The sequence below is a fragment of the Erithacus rubecula genome, assembly GCF_903797595.1.
Source record: "Erithacus rubecula genome assembly, chromosome: 28".
NCBI lineage: Eukaryota > Metazoa > Chordata > Aves > Passeriformes > Muscicapidae > Erithacus > Erithacus rubecula.
This window is the reverse complement of record NC_136680.1, coordinates 458,811-483,084: the sequence shown is the minus strand read 5'-3', so window position 1 is coordinate 483,084 and position 24,274 is coordinate 458,811. Positions and strand designations below refer to the sequence as shown.

Below are 24,274 nucleotides of genomic sequence, written 5' to 3'. Positions count from 1 at the left end.
CAACCCAACCCCACCCCACCCAACCCAACCCCACCCAACCCAACCCAACCCCACCCAACTCAACCCCACCCCACCCAACCCAACCCAACCCAACCCAACCCAACCCAACCCCACCCAATCCAACCAACCCAACCCACCCAACCCAACCCCACCCAACCCAACCAACCCAACCCACCCAACCCAACCCCACCCAATCCAACCAACCCAACCCACCCAACCCAACCCAAGCCAGGATTCCTGGCACAGGACAGGCCCCCTCACCTCTGTTTGCACCATTGCAGGTCGTTGTGTTCGCAGCATCTTCACTGTCTGGAAAATATCTACAACCCCCTCGTAGCGCATCCGCTCCAGCACGATGCTCAGGGTGATGAACACCCCAGTCCTGCCCACACCAGCACTGCAGGGGAGGAACAGACAGGGATTGGGGGCTACAGTGCCCAAATGCTCCTGTAAAGCTGCCTGGGGTGAGCTGTGCCCTCTGAACGTGTTGGGAGTGAAGAGCCTGGCTCAGGCTCCAGGAAAGAACCCCAGAAATAACCCAAGTGCCAGAGTGTGACCCAAACAATGTCTGAGAAAGGGAAATTTAAAAAGTTAAAAGCTTTGGGTAAACAGCATTCAGTGGAAGAATTATTCCTAGTATGTAATACTGAGCTTCTGAAATTAAATAATTATTTTATTAAGAATAGATCATCCTCTTCTGCCTGTGGGTAATTGTTGCTTCTAGCAGCAAACACAGCCCAGCAGTGCTGGAGGTGTAAATTGGGCTGGGACTGAATTGAACTGATGGTTGTGGTTCTGCAGGTAAACATTACAGATATTCTATAGATATGCAATACATAACACTGTGGGTCCCATCTCCTTCAGAGTATTGCAAACCTCCCCTCTGAATACAAAGGGTGAAAAGCACTGTGGGCAGTGCCAGGGCTGAAGGGAGATAAATTTGGCTGGCAGAGGAAAGTGTTTGGCACCAACACTGCCAAGAAATCTCCTTGCAAGGACGGGGTGGGAAAGGGGGGATAGCTGGATTTTAACTCCTTCCTTGCCATGGATGAGGGCTGTCCATGGGCCTACCTGCAGTGGACAGAGATGGGGCCATCCTGACCAAACTGCTCCTTGGTCTTGTGCACCTGCCCAATGAAGTCGATGAAACCCTCTCCTGATTTTGGCACACCTTGCTCAGGCCAGTCAGTGAACTGGAACTGACGAACAGTTCGTGACTGACCATCCTGGGGGACAAAACAGCAGCAGTCAGACACCTGCACTTGTGAGGACAGACAGAAAAGGCAGAAAACTCCCCTGCTTGTGTTGCTGGTTTGTTAAAGGGCATGAAAAGTTGAGGCAAGTGAGTGTTGCAGTCGAGTGCACACGTATTCATTACCCAGCCCCATGGTGATGGAGCTGCTTGTGCTGCAGCTGACGTGCCTGGAGTCAGGCTGTCAGCACAGATCCATATCCTGGCAGGTGCTGAAAGCTCTGACCACTGCAGACAGCACAGATGGAGTCTTCAGGAACATTCAAGGTGAGGTGTTGGCCTCTCTAATCAATCTTCACAAAGAATTGCCACAGTGTCAGAATTACAGCTGACAGGAAGATAAATCTTGTTTTACGAGGACTGATGAGGCATCCTCCTCCTCAACCTTGCAAATTGAATTATCAGGTTCTGGAATACTTTGGCAACCTCAAAAGCTGTGCTGTGACAGGGAGGGTTATGTTTGCTACAGAAATTTGAGAAGGGATTGAAATGTTCCTTCGGATGAGAAACCTGACATTGAATCGAAGATTATTGGAGTGAATTTGTCCCTTTGGACATGACTGACAGTGGCTCCTCTCCCAGCCATGGCAGAGCTCATTTTCTGTAGGGTGCACAGAAACCTTTGCAAGATTTCTATCAGCTTTTGGGGGAAGACAAAAGACCTTCTGCTTTCACCTCAAATAAGCTGCAGCTAAACCCCAAAGCCAGGCACATCTCTAACAAAGCAACTCAAGGCAGTGAGAGAGGTTTGAAACTTCTTTCAATTTGTAAGAACAAATATTCCAGTACAATCTGTGTGTGTGTTCTGTTCCTCATCACAGCTGAGCTCTGAGGCACACAGACCCCAAGCCTCCCTGGGCAGCCCCTTTCAGCACCTGACCACACTTGCCTGGAGAAATTCCTGCTGATGTCCAACCTGAACCTCCCCTGGCACAGCCTGAGGCTGCTCCACCTTGTGCTGGGAGCAGAGCCCGACCCACACCTTGTTCTGTGCAGGACTCGATGCCCTGGTGGGTCCTTTCCAACCAGGATATTCTGAGTTCTCCCCCACCGATGGTCCCAGAGAAAGTGTGGGATCAGCCAGCCCACCAGCCCCTGTGCCTGCTGCCAGCCCAGCCCAGCCCAGCCCAGCCCAGAGCAGCACCTACCCTGGCATCTGTGACCTTGAACTCCCTCAGGATGTACTGGGGCATGTTGTACTCGGCCATGGGATCCACCACGAAGTACTGGTACCGCGCCGAGCGCTCTGCGGGCCAGTACTGGTGGCACTTCTCCTGGGGGCAGACAGGCCTGTCAGCCAGGGGAGCCCCTGCTGGCCCCTGCTGGCTCCTGCTGGCCCCTGGGAGCCCCTGCCCTGCAGGGTCCCCCCAGCCCCCCAGCCCCACTCACCCGCCCCATCTCTCGGAGCTTGGTCAGCATCACCACGATGGTGGAGTTGTTTTCCCAGAGCATCCTCCAGAAATCCTCGGTGGTCTCAGCCAGTGGCCCCTGGGTGGCAATGTAAGCCTTCTGCTTCCTGGGGAGCCCAGAGCAAGGAGGAGTCAGGGGGAAGCTCTGCACAGGCAGCAGCTTTGGAAAGGCTGGAGAGTGGGGAAGGACTAGAACAGGGCACAGGGCACAGGGTTCAGGGCACAGGGGCACAGGGCACACACCCCAGGGGCACAGGGCACAGGGCACAGGGCCCAGGGGCACAGGGCACAGGGGCAGTACCTGTAGCCGTCGATGAAGCTGGCGTTGATGTAGCCCATGGGTTTATCTCTGTCCCTGAGTCTATCCCAGGGGCCCAGGGGCACAGGGGCACAGGGCACAGGGGCACAGGGCACAGGGCTCAGGGCACAGTGGCACAGGGCACAGGGGCAGTACCTGTAGCCATCAATGAAGCTGGCATTGATGTAGTCAGAGCCCTCCACGCCGCGGATGGGCTGCAGGCACACGCGGGTGCTCTCGTAGGGCATGATGTTCACCAGGCGGTTCTTGAACTTGTTGCAGGGCAGGTTGGCGCTGATGAAGCGCGAGGTGTGCGCCTTGGAGTTGGCCAGGCGCTGCGGGCAGGGACAGGCAGGGACAGGCAGCCCCTCAGCTGGGCTCTCCTGACCCTTCACCCACTCTGTCCCACCCTCTTGTGCCTCCTGGGGTTTGTCTGTGGGGCTGAGGCCTTCCCCTAAGCCAAGCATTCAGAAAATAGTGCTACCGCCAAAAAAGTTCAATCTAGGAAGCGGTGCACTCAGTCTGGAGCTGGGATGAGCAGGGGTGTGGTGCCGGGCAGGTGTCCCCATGGAGCTGCATAACCCAGCAATGGAACCAGCTGCCACATGGAAGCAGCGGGGTGTCACCCAGCCCTGGGCAGGCCCTGCTGCCCCCTCCCAGCCCAGGCTCACCTTGAACTCCAGCTCCATGCCCGTGACGTGCTCCCGGGCCTCGATCTGCGCCAGTTTCTGGATGTAGCTGTAGAGGTTCCGAGCCGGCACCTCGGTGTTGCCGCAGGCCACGGCCTCCAGCAAGGCATCGTGGATGAAGCTGTACTGGTCCTCAGTCTGCACCATGTAGTTGCGCTGGGACCTCATGAGGGTGACGTGCCCGTAGATGTCCACGGTCTTCTCGTGCTTGATCCTCTCCAGCATGGCGTCGATCACGATGAAGCAGCCGGTGCGTCCCACGCCCGCACTGCACAGGGACAGGGACAGGGACAGGGACAGGGACAGGGACAGGGACAGGGAGAGGGGCAGGGACAGGGGCAGGGAGAGGGGCAGGGACAGGGACAGGGACAGGGGACAGGGACAGGGACAGGGGAAAGGGAGGGGGGCAGGGACAGGGGCAGGGAGAGGGGCAGGGAGAGGGGCAGGGGACAGGGACAGGGACAGGGACAGGGAGAAGGGACAGGGACAGGGACAGGGAGAGGGACAGGGAGTGATGGTCTGTCCTTCCTCTGGGCAGGTGCCATGGCCCCTCCACTCTGCCCTGTGCCCCCAAATGCCCTGCCCTGTGCCCCCAAATGATCTGCCCTGTGCCCCCAAATGCTCTGCCCTGTGCCCCCCCAAATGCCCTGCCCTGTGCCCCCAAATGCCCTGCCCTGTCCCCCCAAATGCTCTGCCCTGTGCCCCCAAATGCTCTGCCCTGTGTCCCCTCCCCAGTGACACCCAGGCCGGTGGCAGCCCGAGGCTCCAGCGAGGGGCTGGGAGGATCTGAAGGCTGAAAGAGCCTCTTTAATCTCAGATCTCAGCAGCTGAAAAAGCACTGGTGCTGTAATGAGTAACGTGCGTCACCTCTCTCCTCAATGGTTTTGTGCATCAGGTAACAGCAGACCTGTGTGTAATGGCATTTGTGCCTCAGCAGGGCTCTGTGCTCTCTGGTGCCATGCTAATAAAGGGCTCCCTTTTACCATTCCAGTGCTGTCCCTTTCTTCATCGAGCCCCCTTGATCTCTGTTAATTAGACTGCCTAACACCTGAACCAAGCAGGTGACTGGAGCTTTGGCAAGAATTTAACAGCTGATCTGGGAGCTGGTTGTGAGCTGACAGCTCTTTATTCATTTTCTGAGGTGCACAATAATTGCCATCTGCAAGGGTAGTGATAAGTTGCCCACTCACAAAGGCTGTTTAAATGGCATCCTCCAGCAGAGGCAGGATTAGCTTCCCCATCAGCCTGCACAATTCAGATCTTCCCCCAGTGCCCAGGAGCCCACAGGCTCCTCCACACCCTCCTGAGGAACACAGGCATTTATCTGCACTGAGGCTTCAAGGATTCCTCACTGGGGTGTAAATTGAATTAGGGAATGTTACCTGCCTTCAGCCTGGCATTATCAGAGAGGCTGCAGCACTCAGAAACCCTCTGTCAATCACTGCAGCTCTGGCTCCCAAACACCTCCAGCACCCTCCAAGGCCACACCTGATCCTCCTCCTTTCTCACTGTGACCAGAGACAACCCCACCACACAGAACTACACACTGGGACAGCACCAGGCACTTCCCACTGCTTAACAAGATCATCAAATCCCAGAGGGGTTTGGTTTCAAAGGGACCCCAAAGCCCATCCAGTCCCACCCCCTGCCATGGGCAGGGACATTTTCCTCTGGAGCAGGTGGCTCCAAGCCCTGTCCAGCCTGGCCTGGAACACTCAATCCAAGTGATCTGGCACAAATTTCACCCCTCATCATCTCAGGAAATGCTGTGGCCAATGGAATCCCCAGGTTTCCCTCTCAGATGCTGTCTGGATCCACCTCTGGCTAAGAGCTGTCCTGTCCCCAGGTAAAGCCACACCCTCCCAGGTGGGTGCCAGGGGAAGGGAGCTGTACCTGCAGTGCACCACGATGGGCCCAGCATCTGGGGGGTTGCAGGTTTTCACCCTCCTGAGGAAGGCCAGGAAGGGGGTGGGGTACTCGGGCACGCCGTGGTCGGGCCAGGCTGTGAACTGGAACTGCCGCACCTCGCGCTTCTCGCTGGAGCCGTTCTGGGGGAGCAGAGGGTCAGGGGCACAGCCCCCCAGAGCTGCCTGTGCTGGGGGTGCCACAGCCCAGCCCCGGGGGCACAGCAGCAGCAGCAGCAGCAGCTCACCTTGTGCAGGGAGAAGGTTCTGACACAGAAGGTGGCCAGTTCAATGGTGTCCAGCAGCGTCACCTGGATCATCCCGTAGGTGTCGGCGCCTCGGCCTGGCCAGTACTGGTCACACTTGATCTGCAAGGCACCAGGGATGGCTCAGGGCTGGGGCAAACCCTTCACTGCAGGGGAGGCTCATTCCCAAACTGCCCTGTTACAGGGGAAGCTGGGCTGGGGGCAAGGGGAGGTGCAAGAAGAGACTTTGCAGAGCGCCAGGACAGGGACAGAGCCATCAGGAAAAGCTCCCACTGACTGAGCACAGACTCTGATGCTACATCAATCCCATAGACAACAGACTGGAATGATCCTGAAGATTAGAGGGAACGTACTGGGGCTTGTTAAACAAGAGAACTGAATGTGAAACTTGCCACATGATTAACTCCAAGACAGACATCCAGTGGGATCCAGCAGCCTCTTCTCCTGGAGTTGCCAAGGAGGCTGCAGCTTTCCAGGGTGAATGGTTTGTATTTTTAAAAGCAATGAATCACTGAACTTTCAGGGTGTGCTGGCAGAGCAGGCAGAAATCCCCCCCTGGCTGCACATCAAAGGGATTTGCTGTTCCCCCAACTCTCCCCTCCAATCCCCCTGGATTATGAGTAAGCAGCCATCCCTCTCCCGCATCTCACCCGTGATTTCTCCTCCAGTTTAGTCATCATGACAATGGTGGCCGAGCGCTGCTCCCACACCATCCTCCAGAAGTCGCCGAAGGTCTCGGGCAGCGGCCCCTGCGTGGCGATGTACGCGTTCTGCTTGCGGTACCCGTCGATGTAGTTGGCGTTGATGTAGTCACTGCCCACGATGCCTGTGCCAAAACAGCAAAATCAGGCACTGCACAGGGCTCCACACAGCTGGAGGCTCGGGGAGATTTTGCAGGGATGCTGTTAGAGAGGAGCCCCCTGCAGAAACACCGGAGCCTTCCTGGCTGGCTGGGTCAGAAATCAAGGATTTCCCAGCTCGAGCTCCTGCAGTGCAGAGAGACAGAAACTCCTTGCAAAGGGCATTAAAGAGATCAAATATCAGGCCTTGAAACCGTGGTGTTTTTACTCATGTGCTTAACAGGAGCAAAGTCCTGGCCCAGGGCTCCTGCTGCATCAGTGTCCAGCAGGACAAACCCGAGTCCTTGTCCCAGGCTGCCCCAAGCCCAGGCAGCAAATGCACCTGGTCAATGAGTGTGGGATCCATAGGCTGATCCCAGGCATTCAGCTACAGCTGGACAGAGGAAAGAATAAAGCCAGGCTTGATTTAGCCAATGAAGGCTTTGAAATTACAGGCTTTGACTGGCTGTAAATTGCCTGCTGTCATTTTTAAGAGTGTTTTTTTTTCCCCTACTTATGAGTTACAGGCTATTGAGTTGCAGCTGCTCGCCTGGTTCCCTGCTTGAGGGTTTGGGATGAGCAGAAGGCACTGCCAGAGTGAAGAGGTTGATTGGGACATGGCAGGAGAAAGCTGCTCTGAAGTTTGAAGAGCCCTGGCACACGGCACTGCCCAGGTTCAGCTCAGAGCTGGGCCTGGCAGGGGCTGGGGCTGCTGCTCCAAGCACAGCGAGTGCCTGGCAGGGCTGCACAGCCTCATCTGACTCAGTGCAGAGCCCTTCACTCCTCCTGCAGGGGAGCCAAGGCTGGGGGCAGCACCGGGAGGGAACTGGGCTGCAGCCACCAGGACTGCTGCTGCTGCCCCTCCTCAAGGGCACTCAGCAACTTCAGCTGCTGGAGAAATGGCTTTTGGTTACATTTCTGGAGGATTCCCTATCCTTGCTCCCTCCCAGACTGAAATTTCAGGAGGGAGAGAGGTGGCTCAATGGCAGGAGTGTGTTCAAGGCTGAGTTTCTGGGATCAATCTCCTCTCCAGCCCCTGGGTCCACTCTGCTGTTTGGAATGGTGGCCACGAGCTCCTGCAAGGTTCAGGTGTGACAGGCCCAGCTTCACAGAAGTCACAGAGCTAAAGCCTGACCAAGCAGCAAGTGACAATTTGCAGCCTTGACAAATCCAGATTTAAAACAAAGAGAAAGCAACAAAACTAATTCCTCCAGCTCCTTTCATCTTCCAGCCTTGAGCATAAAATAGAGCCTGGTAGGAAGGAGGACACCAGCAGCCAAGACATGTCAGAACCTCTCAGATGCTTGAAAATTCAGCCTTGGCCCCTCATCCTCACACTGCTGGTCCCTCACGGAGCCCTGGGCAGAGCTGGGACTGCTGCCTGCATCCAGCCAAGACCAGCCCAAGTGTCCTTCACTCCCACACTTGAGCTCTTCTCCCTTCCCTTGAATGACAAAGCAACTTTTTAAAGCCTCTGCTTTCCTTGGCTCATACAATATTAATCTCAGAATTAAACCAAGGCAGAACACAGTCAGCTTCACAGGGAGAAACATTTAAAGCCCTCTAATAGCAGACCAGAGCAATCCAGATTTGTGCAGTTTTTTGGCAAATCACTGTGCTCTGCTGCTGCCTCAGCTCCCCCCCTTCCCCTTCCCCTCGCAGCTACCGTGGCACAGGGAGATTATTTTAGCAATTCCCTGGTCTCAAAGGCTTTGGAATTAACCTCTGCATTCACCAGGCAGTTACCAGGACATCCCACATGCTCTCTGCTCTGATGATCAGCTCTTGGCAGCGCACGCCTGGCACTGAACGCTGTGTGCACCCGGCACAGCCCCGTCCTGAGCCCATCAAACTCCAACATTATCTCAGCAGCAGAACCCAAGCAGGTGCCCTGTTCAACTCCATCCAAGCCCCTCTTATCCTGGCGTGCACTGGAGCAGCTCTGTCAAGAGCCACGAGTTGTGAAATTTAATGTAAATTTTCTGACTGCACCATCGCTCACATAAGCAGCTCAGGAAACAATTTATGACCTGCCAGGATCTCACTAACCCCTTCTTGCCCTGAGCCTTTTGGGGCCAGGGCTGCAGCAGGGGCTGTGTATCAAGTGATCTTTGTGCCTGTACAGCTCAGCAGCCACATCTCTGCTGCCTCTCACATTTGTACAGTCAGCCCTGGGCTTGCCTTGCACTGCTCCCTCCACCCTGCTCCTGCTCCCTCTAGAGCACTGTGTGGTCTGGATTCTTCCTCCTGGTCAGACAAGCAGCAAACAGGCTTCTCCAAGCTCAGGGAAGGCAGTTTCTTGATAAACCAGCCCCTGACATGAGGGATTGCAGCTGCAGGGAATATGTCAGTCACCAGAACGCAGCAAATGCCGGGTTGGTACGTCCTGCTTGCCCAGCTGCCAGGGAGAGAGGGCAGAGGTGGAGGTGAGAGGAGGGGGAGGCGCTCCTGCAGGCGGGGGCTGCCCCTACCTTCGATGGGCAGCAGGATCACCCGCGAGTGGTCGTAGGCGATGACGTTGGCGTAGCGGTTCTTGGGCTTGTTCACCTCCAGGTTGGAGTGCTCCCAGGTGAACTGCTGGCCAGGGTCGATGGACTGCAGGGAAGGGCAGAGGAACGGGGGTCAGTGGGGAGGGAGCAGCAGGAGCAGCTCTGAGGCTCGTTCCCAGGGCTCTGCTGGGGGACAGCCCCGGCCCTGGGGCAGCTCCTGCCCCGTCTCCCACACCCCAGGGGGAACAGCTGGGGTCATTCTGCCCCTGGGCTCAGCACTGAAGGTTTCCCAGTGCAAATGGGGAGGGAGCCCCAGGGGAGCCTGGCAGGGACAGGAGTGCAGCCCCCAGCACCAACCAGGGGCAAGGACCCGGCCCTAGGACACTCGATCAATGTGGATTTTTCCTAGAAGGGATGAAGGAATAAACAATGAAATGCACTGGAGGGAAAAAATCCTCTGCCCGTCCTAGTGATTTATGCCAGGTTTGGTGGTTGGGCTTTTTTCTCTCTAAAGTCCAGCTGTCCCAGATATGGAAATTAGGTTAATTACGTTTACCTCTAAATCCTCAGCCAGAGAATTAAATAAAACAAGGGCTTAATTCCTTCATCATTTTGCAGAGCCCTTGGGGTTTGCCTCAATTGAAGGCTTGGCAGGAACGTGCCAAGCTGTGCTGCTGCTGCCTGCTCTCCTTCTGACTGCCACCCTTTGGGGATGGGGTCCAGACCCCAAATCCGCCCCTCTGGGCTGGCCCTGCCCTCCCTGCCCGTGCCCACCCGAGCTCCCCGGGCACAGCTGGTGCAAAACCTCCCAGAGAACGAGCCCGGCACTGGGGCTGCGGAGAATTCCTAACTAATGGGTATTTATACGATTGTAATGTGTCTGTTTGCTCTCCATCCCTCTAATCACGCCTCGCCTTCACTTCATTAGCGATGTTTGTTCAGCCCAGGCTCCCCCTCCGAGGAGGATGCTCTGGCTGGCAGCCAGGCTCGGGGATGTGCCCCATGCAGCTCAGCTCTGGAATGCGATGGAGATTCCCGCAGAGCAAAACCAGCTCCTGCAAAGCTGAGCCCTGCCCCGGGAGCCAGAGCAGGGGAGAGGAGAGGAGAGGAGAGGAGAGGAGAGGAGAGGAGAGCACCCCTTGGCTTGGGAAACACCCCCTGCTCCCTGCCTGCCAGCAGACCTGGCCAGTCTAGACTCGCCATCAGGCTGAAAATATCAGAGCATTCGATGGCTTTCAACAAAATCGGGAGTGGGGAGAGGCTTTTACAAGGGCACGGGATGACAGGACGAGGGGCTTTCAACTGAAAGAGGTTTCAGATTGGATTTGAGGAAGGAATTCCTGCCTGGGAGGGTGGGCAGGGCTGGCACAGGTGCCCCTGGATCCCTGGCAGTGTCCCAGGCCAGGCTGGACACTGGGGCTGGAGCAGTGGGACAGTGGGAGGGGTCCCTGCCATGGCAGGGCTGGCACTGGGTGGGATTTAAGGTCCCTCCAACCCAGACCAGTCTGGGATTGGGTAATCAAACACCACCAGGATGGAGGAAATGTGCTCAGACCCCTCAGACATGACAAGCAAGCACAAATCACCCTGTTTTCCCTTCCTTAGCTCCGTGGCTGCTGGTGGCATCAGCTGTGGAGGGCTCCCTGCTCACCTCACTCCAGCTCAGCTGTATAAACTGGGTGTCACAGCCCTTTCCTTGGTCCCTGTGTCCAGCAGCAAGACATGGGCACCCCCAGGACAGCCTCATCCCACCCCAGTCACCTCCCAGGACTGCATCCCCTTCCGAGGGAGCTCAGCCTCTGCTGACCCAGCAGGGGCAGCTCATGGACCAACATCCTTTTCATGAGCAAGAACTGAACCCAGCAAAGCCTTCAGCCTACTTAATTTTCAATATATAAACAGCTTTTAAATTTCAGCTAACCAGATCTTTAAAACAAAGCTGTTCCTTTGGATGAAGGCCTGTCTGAATTCCCTAATTCCTGGCTCTGCAAACCCATGCACAGCACTCACTCTTGCTCATACCTCATACTCTTGGGATAATTTCAGGTTATCATTAGCTTTGAGATGCTCTGTGTGTTCAGCCAGCTCGGAAACGGGGATGGGTGGGTGGCTGAGCATACCTAAAAGACAAGATAGCAGCAGAAGAATCTCATTTAATAATAACTAAAATTCACAACCGTTGCATATTTTATAAGAAAGAAGGAACAAGAAAAGAAAATAAATTACAATGTAAGATCTGCAATGAAAGTAGGGAGGTTAGAAGAGAAGAATTCAGGGCTCGAAATTGTGTCCTTGGAAGTAAAAAATAAAAATCAAGGAAATAAAAAAACAAAAACAGTAAAATGAGAGTGTTCCCGTGATGGCCCCATTTTCAATGTGGGAATCAGAGCAAAACAAAAAGGAAAATCCGAAGAGCAGATGCGTGTTGGCGATTCCAAAGTGGACTTGGAATGAGCAAACGCTGCCAGAGAACCCACGCAGCAAATGGCACAGCCCCAGGACCAGGACCAGCTCCAGGAGAAGGGGGAGGGCAGGATCCAGCAGCCGTGGGGTGTGGGCAGAGATGGGGAGATGCAGATGGGGGGAAGCAGGGGAGGCTTTTCAGGAGCTGGGCTGGATGATCTTTAAGGTTTTTTCGGGATTCTCTGGGCTCTCTTTGGCACAGCATCGGCTCTGGAGGTTCTTGTGTGCCCATGGACCCTGAGCTCTGGCCCCAGCACCCCCAGAGTGCAGCCAGGCCTGGGGGCACCCCGCTGCTCCTGCCCAGCACAGCCCCCTGCCCGGGCTGGCTCAGGCTGCCCAGGCTCGGGGTCACCTTCTGGGAGGGACAGGCAGACCCTCCTCGGGCAGGGGGCTGGAGCAATTTTCTGCAGGACCTGATGCCCCTGAGCTGGTTCAGCTGCTGTCCCTGCAAGCCCCCAGCACTTTGGTGCTGAGGCAGCCAGAGCTGCAGCCACACTGGGAGGTCCCACTGGTCAGACTGGTCCCTCTGGGGCTCATCTCAGCCCGCACGGGGTGAGCGGCCAGGCTGGCTCAGTGCCCAGCCTGGGACTGGCACATCCTGCTCTGGAGTGGCAGCTGCAGCTCCGGGAGGAGCAGGGACCCTTCCCTGGCCGCCGACCCCCAGCGCTGGGCTGCCAGCCCCGGGAAAAGCGCTCCTGCTCTGCCCATCTGCATGGGGTCGTGTTCCAGGGCCCCCGGCTGCCCACCCTGCTGGGGCTGCAGCGGGACCCCCGGGCACTGCCCCCATGGGGCGACAGGAGTGGAGGGGAGATGGAAGCCAGGGAGAATTTCGAGCCCCGTGGGTGTTGGTGGGTGACAAAGCAGCGTGGCAGCAGCGTGGTCAGATACTCTGAAAACTCAGCACAGAGATGGCAAAGCAAGCATGACATCCTCAGTTTTACAGGGCTTTGGGAGAGGTGCTGCTTCCCCCAGGCCTGGGCACGGGGTGAGCCTGCCATACCTGCAGAGGTTTCTCCTAAGCTCACCACACAGCTATTTTCAGCACAAGGAAATTTGGCTGAAAACAGAAGAAGAGGGGAAATATACCCAAAAAACCTCACAAAAATAACCCTGAACTATCCTGTGCTGGCTCCATTCCACTCTGCTGGGACCAGGGCAGGAAACCTCTCTCAGCTCATGGATTCAAAACTCCCATTTGGTCTCTTGTCCTGTCCCATCACACCTGGGGGATTATTTCTCCACCTGGATGGAGGGGGCTGCCCTCACCCCAGCACCAGCTGCAGCCTGGGGCGTTGGGAGGAGCTGATCCTCTCTCAGGGGGGATGGAGAGACCCTGGCTGAGATCACACCAAACCAGTTTAACACCACCAACACTCGATGGACACACAGGTTAAAGGAGAAAATAAACAATCTCAAACCCCAGTAATAACAAGCAAGAGAAAACCCCAGGGTGTCCTTGGCTCAGAAATCATGGAGCAACACACGTGACAACCCCTGAGCTGCATGGGAAACACCCACTGTGCCATCTGGGATGAGGAGCCACATTCCCCTTGAAGGAATTTGGTGAGTTTCCTCCATGGAAGCTGCAGGAAAAGCCCAGAGTGTGACAGCAGCTCTGCCCTTGGCTGGGCTCACCTTGCCCCCAGCCCTCCCTGCACAGACCCTGCCTGGGAGCCCTGGGGAACTCGCCTTGCTCTGCTGCTGCCAAGGACAGAAACTCCCTGTGGGATGGATTTCTAGGGCTCTTTGGAGCAAAAGAGCCTCTGCAGCCATAAACACTCCCCTGCTCAGGGTGCCAAGTTCAGGGGTTTCCAGTGGCATCCAGGAGTTTGCTGTGAAACGAGGCAGGAGTGGCTCTGCCTCGGCTCAGCTGCTCTTCTCTCCTTTAATTCAGAAACTCATCTGGGGCCATGAAGGGCTGAGATCAGCCAGGAAAATACCCACAACCCCTCTGTACAATGAGGGGGTTGAGGGGACAATTGTGACACACTCCATACCAAAGAGACCAGTATTTGGATTAAATTACTCGGGGAAATATCCCAGCCCTCACATCTCTGAGCACAATCAGCATCTGTGACTCTTCACATTTGTCAGCTGAAACCTCACATCCTTCCCTGCCCAGCACTAGAAAAAAATCCAAGCCCAAACCACCCAGCAAGGCTGGGATCTTGGCTCCTAATGGGATGAAATCTTCTTGAGCCAGTCTCATCTAACATTTCAATCACTTGAATCTCTCTAATCTCATCACAGAAGACTTGATTCTGTGTGCAGCAGCCAGAAACGTCACCCCAACATCTGCTTGGTGGTCAGAGCCCCTTTATCCTGCACACCCCCGTGGCTGGAGCCCTGGGCTGGCTCTGCCCTGTGTGTCCCTGGAACAGCCACCAGAGCTGCCCCAGGAATGGCCCCTGGAATGGAGAGGGGCCCCTGTGGCTCTCCCAGAGGGGCAGCAGCAGCTGCAGCTCCCTTCTCTCTCTCCCTGCACTGCAAACACCAAGGCACAGCCCCAGTGACATCAGGGACACTGAGGACACTGAGCCAACAGCAGCCAGGGGACACCTTCCATGGCAGCTCCTGGGGACACCAGGGGAGCCCAGCTGGAGCCCCAAAGCCTCCAACAGGAAACTGTAAAACTGGAAGTGCAGTTCAGACAAACAGATGGCACAGAAAAGGGATGAGATGGGCAAACACCGCAGGAGCACGGAGAATTCGGCAGAAAATCAAAATATAGTAACAGGAACGGAACAAGAATTGGAAAGGAAAAGTGGCAGAAGAGGAAAATAATAATGGGGGGAAAAATGAAACCAACAGGAACAAAAACACACAGGAACTAACTTTCCAAGTCAAACTCAGGGTCACTGAGAGGGCTGCTCAGACCAGAATCTGCAGAAAACAGTAAAAAATAAATAAATAAAAGATACACTTTTGTAAAAATATCATGCTAATAAAAAAAACCAAAAGCCAACATAAATCTAAAGAGGAAAAGAAAGGTATTTTCGTGCTGATTAGGACAGGATATCTAAGATGTGCTATGCTTTCCCCTCTCTGAGCTGCACATCCCCATTCCCATCTCCCTCCTCTGTTTCACTGCTGGGGACACGATGGAGATTCTACACGGGGTCACCTGTCTGGAGAAGAGCCCACAGGCCCCTTCTGAACCATAATAAATTGAATTTAAATGCCTTTGCCTCAGAGAGCAGCTGTGGACTCTTCCCCTGAAACTGCACCAAAACCTGTTCACCACTGCCAACACAATCCAAGCTCATTTTTCCATCCATTTCAATTTTCACTCAATGTTTCCAAAATTCTGTGGGAGGCAGGTGATCAACTCCCCTAAACCCTTTAAAACCTTTTAGTGCTTCACAAATCCTAGAGCAGAGTAACACCAGGCAGGCCAACTCTGGCCAGATGAATTTGGAAAGGGAAGGGCATCTCCTAAAGCCAGGCTGGACACGGGCAGTGCCCTCTGGGACCTGCAGAGCCCTGGGGCAGCTTTGGTGTCTCAGTGACCCTGGAAACTTCTGAGAGCCAGAATCCAGAGGCACAGCATGACAGGGCAGGGGCAGAGGAACCTGATTCCCTCCTCCAAGGATCCCATTCCTGATGGAGGCACCTCAGCTGACCCTGATGTCCTGTGAGGATCTCCCCTCAGGGAAACACAGGGACCAGCACTTCCAGCTGCTCCTTGGCACCAAGACCAGGCTGGAAGGCCACAACTTTTTATTTTTATCTCAGCACATCTTTTCATCTGAGGGAGTGCATCTCCTTCTCTTGGGTCTCCCACCTCCCTCCACCTGGAGCACCCCCAGAACACTCCTGAAGGAAGCACCAGACAAGGACAAACTGCAGCTGGGAGCCCTCAAAAAATCTCCAACACCCTCAGACCTCCTGCAAGAGCAGCACTGAGGGCTGGTGTAGGGACCTACCTGTGCTGGAGTGCTGTCCCTGGAGAGAACCTGCTGCCATCCCTCAGCTGAGCATCTCCCAGCCCCGGGCTCATCCCAGGGGGTGTTTCCCAACTCACTTTGATAACAGTCCCTCAGCCTTTGTGCTTCCCTACAAATCCCTGCCCTCAAGGTCCCTGCTGCCAGCCCCACCCTAAGGAAACAACTAAGGACAGGACTGGGATGGGAAGGGGAAACAGGAGCTACAGAAACATTACTAACAAGCACAAACAGCAAAACAAAACAAAACAAAAAAAAATACAAACAAACTGAAAACAACAGCCAGCCCCCAAAAAGCACAATAAATTCCCTTCCAAATCCTGGAGCACCAGAAGCTGAGGCAGAGGTGAGGCACTGGCAGCGTGGCCGTGGTCCCCTGTGTGAGGTGTGTCCTGGTGGCTGCAGAGGTGCCATGCAGGCAGCTGGGACGAGCATGCACGTGGGACACTGTGCAGGGACAGGCTGGACACAGCTGGGAGCAGCCTGGGCCAGTGGAAGGGGCTGGAAGGTGCTCCCAGCCCAAACCAGTCTGGGGTTCCACGGCAGCACCTGCCCCAGCCAGGGGACACCAGCCACCAGCTCCTGTGTCCTTGCAGGGCCCAGGGCAGGGCCTGGCTGCCAGCAGGAGAGGTTTGGCACCACACAGCAGCAGTTCCAGCTGTGGCTGCAGCTCTGGCAGCTGGGCAGCCTGCCCAGCTCCATCTGCCCACCCAGGAGCTCCCAGCTGGGACACGGGCAGCACTGCTGCTCTGGCCTGTCTGGCTCTTGCAGCTCAGCCCAGAATGCACCAATTGATCTGGAAATCCAGGAAAACCCTTCTTCTGCCTTGCCAGCACTGGGCACAGCCTGTGCAAGGTCCTTGAGGATCCCACAGAGCTCCTGTCAGCACAGACAAGGCTGGGGTGCCTGGGCTGTGCCCAAGGGTGTCCAGGCAGCTGCAGGCAGGGCTCAGCAAGGGGCAGCTGCTCCCCCCTGCCCTCCCAGCACACAGGCTGCTCTGCAGCTCCTTACCTGGGGTCTGGAAGTTGATTCTCCTCATTTCCACGGGGTCCTTGGGGTGGTGGGGAGCGATCTCAGCGTTGTTCAGCAGGCACTTGGTCCGTGGCTCTGAATCTTTCCTTTTGCTTCACAACAAACCCAAAAAGAAACAAAGGAGAAACAGCAAAGAAAGAAAAAGCAGATTAATTCTGGGCCTTGTGGTCTCAGCTACTCATGTTCAGGCACGAGCAAAGCTCCCACTGAAAATCAAAGGTGCAGCCAAAGGTGTGAGTACATAAAACACACCAGAGGAGGGGTGAGGCTTGGAGGCCCTGCCAGTGCAGAGTTTTGGGGGTTGGCAACGGCCTGGGAGCCCCTCAGCAGATTTCAGGTGAGTCCCAAATTTCCCCCTTCTCCCAGCAGCACAGACTGGCAGCCAGGAGCAGCTGAGGTGCTGTGAACTCACATCTCACCCTCTCTGCTCAGAGCAGCCTCCACTGAACTCTGCAGAGCAAAAATATTCCAACTCTGGCCAAGCCATTTCCAGCCTGAGAGAAGCAGAGCCAGCAGAACCATTTGGAAAAGTACAAAATCTCCTGGCTGTGACCTTGGATGTCAAGCTCTGATATTGCTGTTGGCTTGTTCAGGAGCTGCCCTGCTGCAGACAGAGAAGTCAGAGCAGCAGTTTTCAATCTTTTCTGAACTGCAGAACCCTAAAAATCTGGGTTCAACAAACAGTGTAGACACATCCTCTCCCAGCACAGCTGTGCCTGCTGAGATCCACCTCTCCTTGCCAGGAGCCAGAGCCTGCTCCAACCTGCCAGCTGAGCTGCACATGCAACTGCTTCCTCATACATTTCCTCCAAATGGCTTAGCTTAGCTCAGGCACTTGAAAAAGTCTTTGCTGACCTGGCTCATTCTCCTTGAAGAGAATTTAGAAGCAAAGCCCAGTGCTGACCTGAAGATGTGATAACTCCTTGAAAGAAGCAGGGATGAGCTCTGGGAGCTGAGAACGTGGCCCCCACCCCAGGCTTGGCAAGGGGCTCCAGCCCTTCCCCTCCAGCCAGGGCCTCTGGAGCTCCTCACCTCTCCTGCTTAGGGTGCACAGGAGCCTCCAGTAATTTGTCTGCAGCAGCAATGGCAATTACTTAGCAGAGAGGAGGTTATTCAGGACATTTTTAGCTGTCTCTTGATGTCACTAATAGCCAGAAGAAGTGGTCTGAGCCCTGCCAGCACTGCATGGGGCAGCATTTTGGAATGATACCACTCTGCAGTTTGGGAACAGTTTATTTTTGCTACAGTTCTGAAACTGCTGTTAACAGTTCATGGACTGAACCCATCAGGTACTTCCAGTGAAAGCTCTTCCAGTCTGGGAAATGGTTGGGAAAAGAGTCATTTCTGCAGCCATAAACAGGCTCTGTCAGAAGCCCTTGGCTGAGGGGCAAGAGCAGCTTCTGCCACAGGACAAGGGCAGCTCAGCTGGACAGTCCTGCTGCAGGGTGCCAGGGGCTCAGGGACACCCCTGAGGAGCAGCCAGGCATGCAGAAACCACCTCTGCCTGCCACTCAAATGAGAGTTTCTCTGCTCCATTAACCCAACACTTCATGAGCCATTTACTGTCACTGCTGCTCAGCCTGAGAAAGGGTTTTATTTAGGAATGGACAAACAGGAGGAAACTGGGCTTGCTTTGCTTTTTCTGCCCCAATTCAAACATGGTCCCAGCTAGTCTGACATGTCTGTGAGGACAGATCTAGAGGTGGGAACTGCACCAACAAAGTCCCAACACCACACAGCAAACACTGCTTAACACACAGCAAGAAAGAACCTGAATAAATGGCAAATCTGGTGCTCTTACCTGTCTGGTTTGCTGTCCAGGAAAGCAGTAAGTGGAGAGAAGACAAGACAAATGTTCAGGTTAGAAAGGACTTGCAGAGAGGGGGAAGCATTTGCCACCTTTATTCACTTTGCTCAGCCCCTGCTTCCCCTCCTGGCCCCTTCCCTTGCCCTGTGTGCGCTCAGGAAATCCCCAGTTCTCATCCACACACCAGGAGCTGCTCAGGAAGGGAAAGGGAGACACTTCCAGGGGTTTTGCCTTTTCTCTCCTGAGGGCTCACACCCAGTTCCAGCAGAAAACCACTCTGAGAGCAGTGGGGGCTCAGGTGCCTTCCCTGCCTCCCCTCAGCACCCACAGGCACAGGGAGCATGGAAAGGGGTGCCTGAGGCTGTGAGCAGCCAGGCTGGAGTCCTGACACACCCACTGCACACTGGAGTGTCCGTGGGGCTGGCACAGCTCTCCTGGCAGTGCCAAGGGGCAGAATCTGCAGCTGTGCCCAAGGAAGGAGTTTCCCTCTCTGACCAGCACAGAAATTCCCTTCAGGGAGCCCTGGGGACACTCAGAACCACCTGAGGTGTGGGCAGGGAGCAGCTCTTACTTTTTGTAGAGCAGGATGGCGATGACGATGCAGATGATGAAGACCACGGCCAGGACGGGCCCGATGACCCAGATCAGCCCCTCCTCCCCATCAATGATGGGCTGGGGGTCAGGGTTGTCCAGCTGGATGGGGTCAGAGAAGGGGCTGGCAGCATAGGTCTGGAAAACAGGGACAGGGTGGAACACAGCTCAGAGTGGGATGGGCACTGAAAAGGCAAGCACAGAAATTCCACAGGAGGAGCTGCTGGAGAGGATGTGAGCTCTCTGCAGCACAACCCAGGTGGGAACAGGGAGAGGGGAAAATGCCTCTTCAGCCTGCAGACAATGCCCTCTTCAGCCTGCAGACAATGCCCTGCTCCTGAGCCTCCACACGAGGGGTGTCTTCCACTGCCAAAGCTCCAGTGAGACAGCACAGGAAGGTCAGACCTGTGTGAAGCTGTAGCTGCCCTGTGCCTGTGGCTCAGCCCTTCTCATGGCCAGGAAGGTGCTTCTAGAGATCCTAAGCTGCTTCTGTTCCACCACAGCCCTGAGCCCTCACCACTGCCACAAACATACAAACATTTCCCCCAAATTCTCCTGTAACCACCTGGGTTCTGACAGTCAGATGGGATTACAGATCAAGAGGGAAAGAATTGAAACAAGAATTAACACTTGGTCTGGTGACTGGAAAAAACCAACTCTGACAAATGAATATAAAGCAATAAAACACTGTGTGTGTCCTCTGCTGCCTCTGCACTGAGCTGGGTTCTTGAGCAGCATCAGAGGCACATTCAAACCCTTCACAGTCCTGACTAAGGAAGGATTCCCATCCTACACAGGAACTCCAGAAACTGAACAGCACAGAGAACTGGCACAGCCTGGCTGTGAGAGCAGCCAGGGACAGGAGCAGAATGGGGCTCTGGGTCCTTGAGCTCCATCAGCTCTGAGCAGGCTGGAATGCTGCTGTGGATCCAGGCCACTGGGAGTGAGTCTGCAGCACCTTGTTCTAAAGCAGAAATTACCTCAAGCTGCAGTAATCCGATTGAGAAACCCATTCAGGAGCATGTCAGCCTAATCCTTTAATATCAAATACACAACTAAATATTTATTGGGGAAAAAAACCTCTGAAAACCCTTAATTTCCAATAGCTCCCTGCTACAATTCCATAGGGGGATTTAAAAACAACAAAGTATTAGGCTGTTTCCCATTGTGTGTGAGGGATGAGGCAGGTAAATATTAAAACAGTTGTTTCATAAAGCCAAGCACATCTCAGTGAAAACAGCAGAGATGCTGAATTGGTAGAGAGAACTTGTAGTTTTCCATAAAAAAATGCAACGCTCCCCTCTGCGCCTGGAGAGGAACTGAGCAATGCCCAGAGCGTGACATGGAGCAGGATGTCTGGGTCAGAGCTCTGAGGAGCTAAAGAACAGCCTTTAAAGGAAATGATTGTTCAAAAGGGGGTTTGAGCCAGGGCTCTGTGAACCCTGGTGCGGGCCCGAGGGGACAGCGCAGTGTCCCTGCCCCTGTGCGCTCCAGCCTGGAGCCAGGAGTGTACAAGGACTGGCACCAGCCCGGCTGCTGGGCGCGGGCAGCAGCAGGAGCCGCTCCCCGGGCAGGGGGCACGGGCAAAGCCCGGCAGCTGCAGGGAGGGCGTGGGGGGGCCGGGGCAGCGGGGCGGGGGCAGCACTCACGGCCTCGGGCTCCTGCAGCACGGCCAGGATGAAGAGCACGTATCTCTGGCCCGGCTCCAGCGCTCTGTTCTCGAAGTTGTCGTAGTGCTTGGCGTCGCCCAGCACGAAGTGCGAGGGCAGCGAGCGGAAGCGGGCGGCGATGTAGGGCCGGGGCAGCTCCAGCTGCCGCGAGTGCCGCAGGCTCCGGCGCCGCAGCCGCGCCACCTCCTGCACCAGCTGTGGAGAGCACGGGCGGCTGCACGGCACGGCACGGCACGGCACGGCACGGCACGGCACGGCACGGCACGGCACGGCACGGCACGGCCTGATACAGCATGGCACGGCACGGCCTGGCACGGCACGGCACGGCACGGCCTGGCACGGCACGGCACGGCACGGCACGGCCTGGCACGGCACGGCACGGCCTGATACAGCATGGCACGGAACGGCACGGCCTGGCACGGCACGGCCTGGCACGGCACGGCACGGCACGGCACGGCACGGCACGGCACGGCACGGCACGGCACGGCACGGCCTGGCACAGCACGGCACGGCCTGATATGGCACGGCACGGCCTGGTACGGCACGGCACGGCACGGCCTGGCACGGCACGGCACAGCCTGGCACGGCACAGCACGGCACGGCACGGCACGGCACGGCACGGCCTGATATGGCACGGCACGGCCTGATACAGCATGGCACGGAACGGCACGGCCTGGCACGGCACGGCACGGCCTGATACAGCACGGCACGGCACGGCCTGGCACGGCACGGCACAGCCTGGCACGGCACGGCACGGCCTGGCACGGCACGGCACGGCACGGCACGGCCTGATACAGCACGGCCTGGCACGGCACGACACGGCACGGCCTGGCACGGCACGGCACGGCACGGCACGGCACGGCACGGCACAGCCAGGGCGGCACGCTGCCCTGAGACCCCCCAGACCCCCCAATCCCCCCGCCCCGCCCCACTGAAACCCCCCCAGATCCCCCTCCTCACCCTGCTGCCCTGAGACCCCCCAATGCCCCTGCCTGCCCTGCTGAAACCCCCCCAGATCCCCCCAAATCCCCGTCCCTGCCCTGCTGAAACCCCCCCACAGCCCCCTCCCTGCCCTGCTGTCCTGAAACCCCCCAAACCCCCCCAAATGCCCCTCCCAGCCCGCAGGTCCCCATCCCGTTCCAGCTGTTCTCTCTCCCTCTGAGCTGAGCCCAGTTTCACTCACCTCCTCCAGGTCCATCTCCTCGGGGCTGCCCAGGGGGTTGAGGAACTGCCCTCCCCGGGACTTCCTCAGAGGCACCACCACAATGTAGAAAGCTCTGGATGTTGGGAGGGGTAGGAAGGAACAGAGGCAATCAGCCATGGAAGAAGGGAGCCCACACATTGATGTGTTTGCCCAAACTGCCCCACTGGCTCAAGCCCCTTATTTTTCATTCAGCACAGTTGTGGGACATTCCACAGCTCCTGGCATGAGCTGGGTTCAGTGGCAGCCCCATGTCTCCTCGTGTGCTCCCTTCACCCTTCTTTGCCTTCCCCTGTTAACTGGGGATGTGCCTCCAGAAGGCAGCAGTCAGGAAGGCTGGAAATGCAGGGATCACCCTCCGGGCACTGCCCCTGTCAGGGCTGACCCCAAGACATGAGCTGAGCACCCCAGCCCTGCTAAACAGAAACCTACTGGACAGGCACGGAGCTCTTCACGTCGGGGAGAATCACCACCACGTTGCCATCAGCATCAGGCTTGTGGGTCACCTCTGGCTTCTTGGACAACATGTCAGCAGCAGTCCAGGCTGCCACGTTCTGCTGCAGCCCCCCCATGCTGTTGCCCTGGTTCATCAGCACAAAGTTGTAGAAGGTGCGGGGCCTCAGGTGGGTGATGAGTTTCTTGGTGGTTCGTCCGTCCACGTCCACGTGCAGCCCGTTGTACTGGATCTGGGGAGGGGGCAGGTGTTCCCTGAGCAGGGCTGGCACTGCCCCAGCTCCCCCCTCCCCACCCCTCTGCTTTGCAGGGCAAGGACTCCCAGCCCTGCAGAGCTGGGCACAGGAAACGCTCCTGCCCTCCACTTGCCTTGTACGGGGTAGGAGAGTTGTAATTCTCAGGGAACTCCCAGCTCAGAAGCACAGATGTCTTTGTCACCATCTTCACCTTGAAGTTTTTGGGTAAAACTGCGGAGAAAAAAGTGACGAGGAAGAGGAGAAAGGAGAAGAGAAGGCAGCAGAGGGAAGGAAGAGCAGGAAAGAGAAGGAAGAGAATGTCAAGTGCTGGAAGAGGGGCTGCCAGGCTGGGTCTGGCTGCAGGAACAGAAGGGATTGCCCCCTCTCCACACTGTGCTGAGTTCTGCCAAGGTCCATGTCCCAGTGCTCCCTGTCCCTGTGCCTAACCCCAGCAGGGCACGTGGCTTTGCCCCAGGCTCTGGCCTGGGTGGCTGCTGCAGGAACGAGGTGCTGCCTGGCTGAGCATGCTCAGGTGAGGAAAAGCCCATCCCAGGTCACGGCTCGAGGGTTCGCTTTTTGAGAACCTTCGCTCTGCTCTTTTGGCTGTTTGCAAAAGCTGAAGAAAACGCTCTTCCCACCTGTACAGCGACTGGCCCCCCCCTTCAGGCGCCAGAGACAGAAGGTGTCCGGACTTAACTTAGAAGAAGCGGTAAAAGGGACTTACCTGGCACAAGGCAGAGAGGAGCGGAGGGACTGAGCGTGACACCAGAGTGCTCTGCATTTACTCACGAGCCTGGCTGAGCCCGGCCTGACCTCTCCAGCTCTCTTGCCTCCCCGGACACAAGGGGACAGAGGGAGCAGAAACCGGTGAGTCCTACCTTGGTCCAGCTGGAACGTCCGATACTGGACGGTCGGGCTGTAGGGCCCGGGCCCTTTACTGGTGTGAGCACGGATTTTAACGTCATAGGCGGTGTTGGGCTTGAGGCCGTTGAGCGTGTAGGAGTTCTCCGGGGAGGGGGGCAGCTCTCTCTCCAGCAGGTTCCCGGCAGCCCCGGCCTCCCGGTAGGCCACGGTGTACTTGACGATGGCGCCGTTGCGCTCGGCCAGCACGGGGGGCAGCCAGCCGAACTGCACCGAGCCGGCCGTGACGTTGCTGGCCTCCAGGATCTGGGGGTACCCCCTGGGCACGTCCTCGGGGGTGCTGAGCTCCTGCACGGCCTCCTCCCCAAAGCCGGCCCGGCTCTTCGCCGCCAGCTTGAAGACGTACGTGGCGCCCTTGTGGATGCTGGCGGCCACGTACTCGCCGTCCCGCGCCGAGAACTCCAGCGTGGCCAGCGGCGCCACGTCCTTGCGGCCGAACTGCAGGCGGTAGCCCAGCACCTGGCCCTCGGCGCCCGGCGGCGCCTCCCAGCGCACCAGCAGCGTGCTCTCCTCGCCCTGCTGCACCGACAGCACCGGCCTGCCTGGGACTGAGAGCAGACACAGCCTTCAGCCGGGCTGGGCAGGGCAGGGGCTGCACAGACCCCTCACTGCAGCCACGGGCTCCTCACAGACCCCTCACTGCAGCCACGGGCTCCTCACAGACCCCTCACTGCAGCCACAGGCTCCTCACAGACCCCTCACTGCAGCCACGGGCTCCTCACAGACCCCTCACTGCAGCCACAGGCTCCTCACACACCCCTCACTGCAGCCACAGGCTCCTCACAGACCCCTCACTGCAGCCAGGGGCTC

At 56.8% G+C, this 24,274-nt stretch overlaps 1 protein-coding gene across 1 annotated transcript in view; it reads right to left on the bottom strand.

Annotated features, from left to right (window-relative positions):
• The window catches only part of PTPRS (protein tyrosine phosphatase receptor type S), a 149,422-nt gene that overhangs the window by 2,677 nt on the left and 122,471 nt on the right, over nucleotides 1-24,274 (bottom strand). The window contains exons 15-34 of the mRNA XM_079328149.1: nucleotides 23,422-24,012; nucleotides 22,677-22,774; nucleotides 22,287-22,540; nucleotides 21,837-21,930; nucleotides 20,633-20,848; nucleotides 18,964-19,121; nucleotides 18,387-18,398; nucleotides 16,565-16,677; nucleotides 14,445-14,492; nucleotides 11,169-11,266; nucleotides 9,129-9,252; nucleotides 6,469-6,644; nucleotides 5,801-5,920; nucleotides 5,542-5,696; nucleotides 3,631-3,916; nucleotides 3,116-3,294; nucleotides 2,642-2,768; nucleotides 2,401-2,526; nucleotides 1,072-1,226; nucleotides 262-397 (exon numbers count right to left, since the gene is read on the bottom strand). Of these exons, the coding sequence (XP_079184275.1) occupies nucleotides 262-397; nucleotides 1,072-1,226; nucleotides 2,401-2,526; nucleotides 2,642-2,768; nucleotides 3,116-3,294; nucleotides 3,631-3,916; nucleotides 5,542-5,696; nucleotides 5,801-5,920; nucleotides 6,469-6,644; nucleotides 9,129-9,252; nucleotides 11,169-11,266; nucleotides 14,445-14,492; nucleotides 16,565-16,677; nucleotides 18,387-18,398; nucleotides 18,964-19,121; nucleotides 20,633-20,848; nucleotides 21,837-21,930; nucleotides 22,287-22,540; nucleotides 22,677-22,774; nucleotides 23,422-24,012 (3,266 nt within the window). The remainder of the gene's footprint in view (nucleotides 1-261; nucleotides 398-1,071; nucleotides 1,227-2,400; nucleotides 2,527-2,641; nucleotides 2,769-3,115; nucleotides 3,295-3,630; nucleotides 3,917-5,541; nucleotides 5,697-5,800; nucleotides 5,921-6,468; nucleotides 6,645-9,128; nucleotides 9,253-11,168; nucleotides 11,267-14,444; nucleotides 14,493-16,564; nucleotides 16,678-18,386; nucleotides 18,399-18,963; nucleotides 19,122-20,632; nucleotides 20,849-21,836; nucleotides 21,931-22,286; nucleotides 22,541-22,676; nucleotides 22,775-23,421; nucleotides 24,013-24,274) is intronic.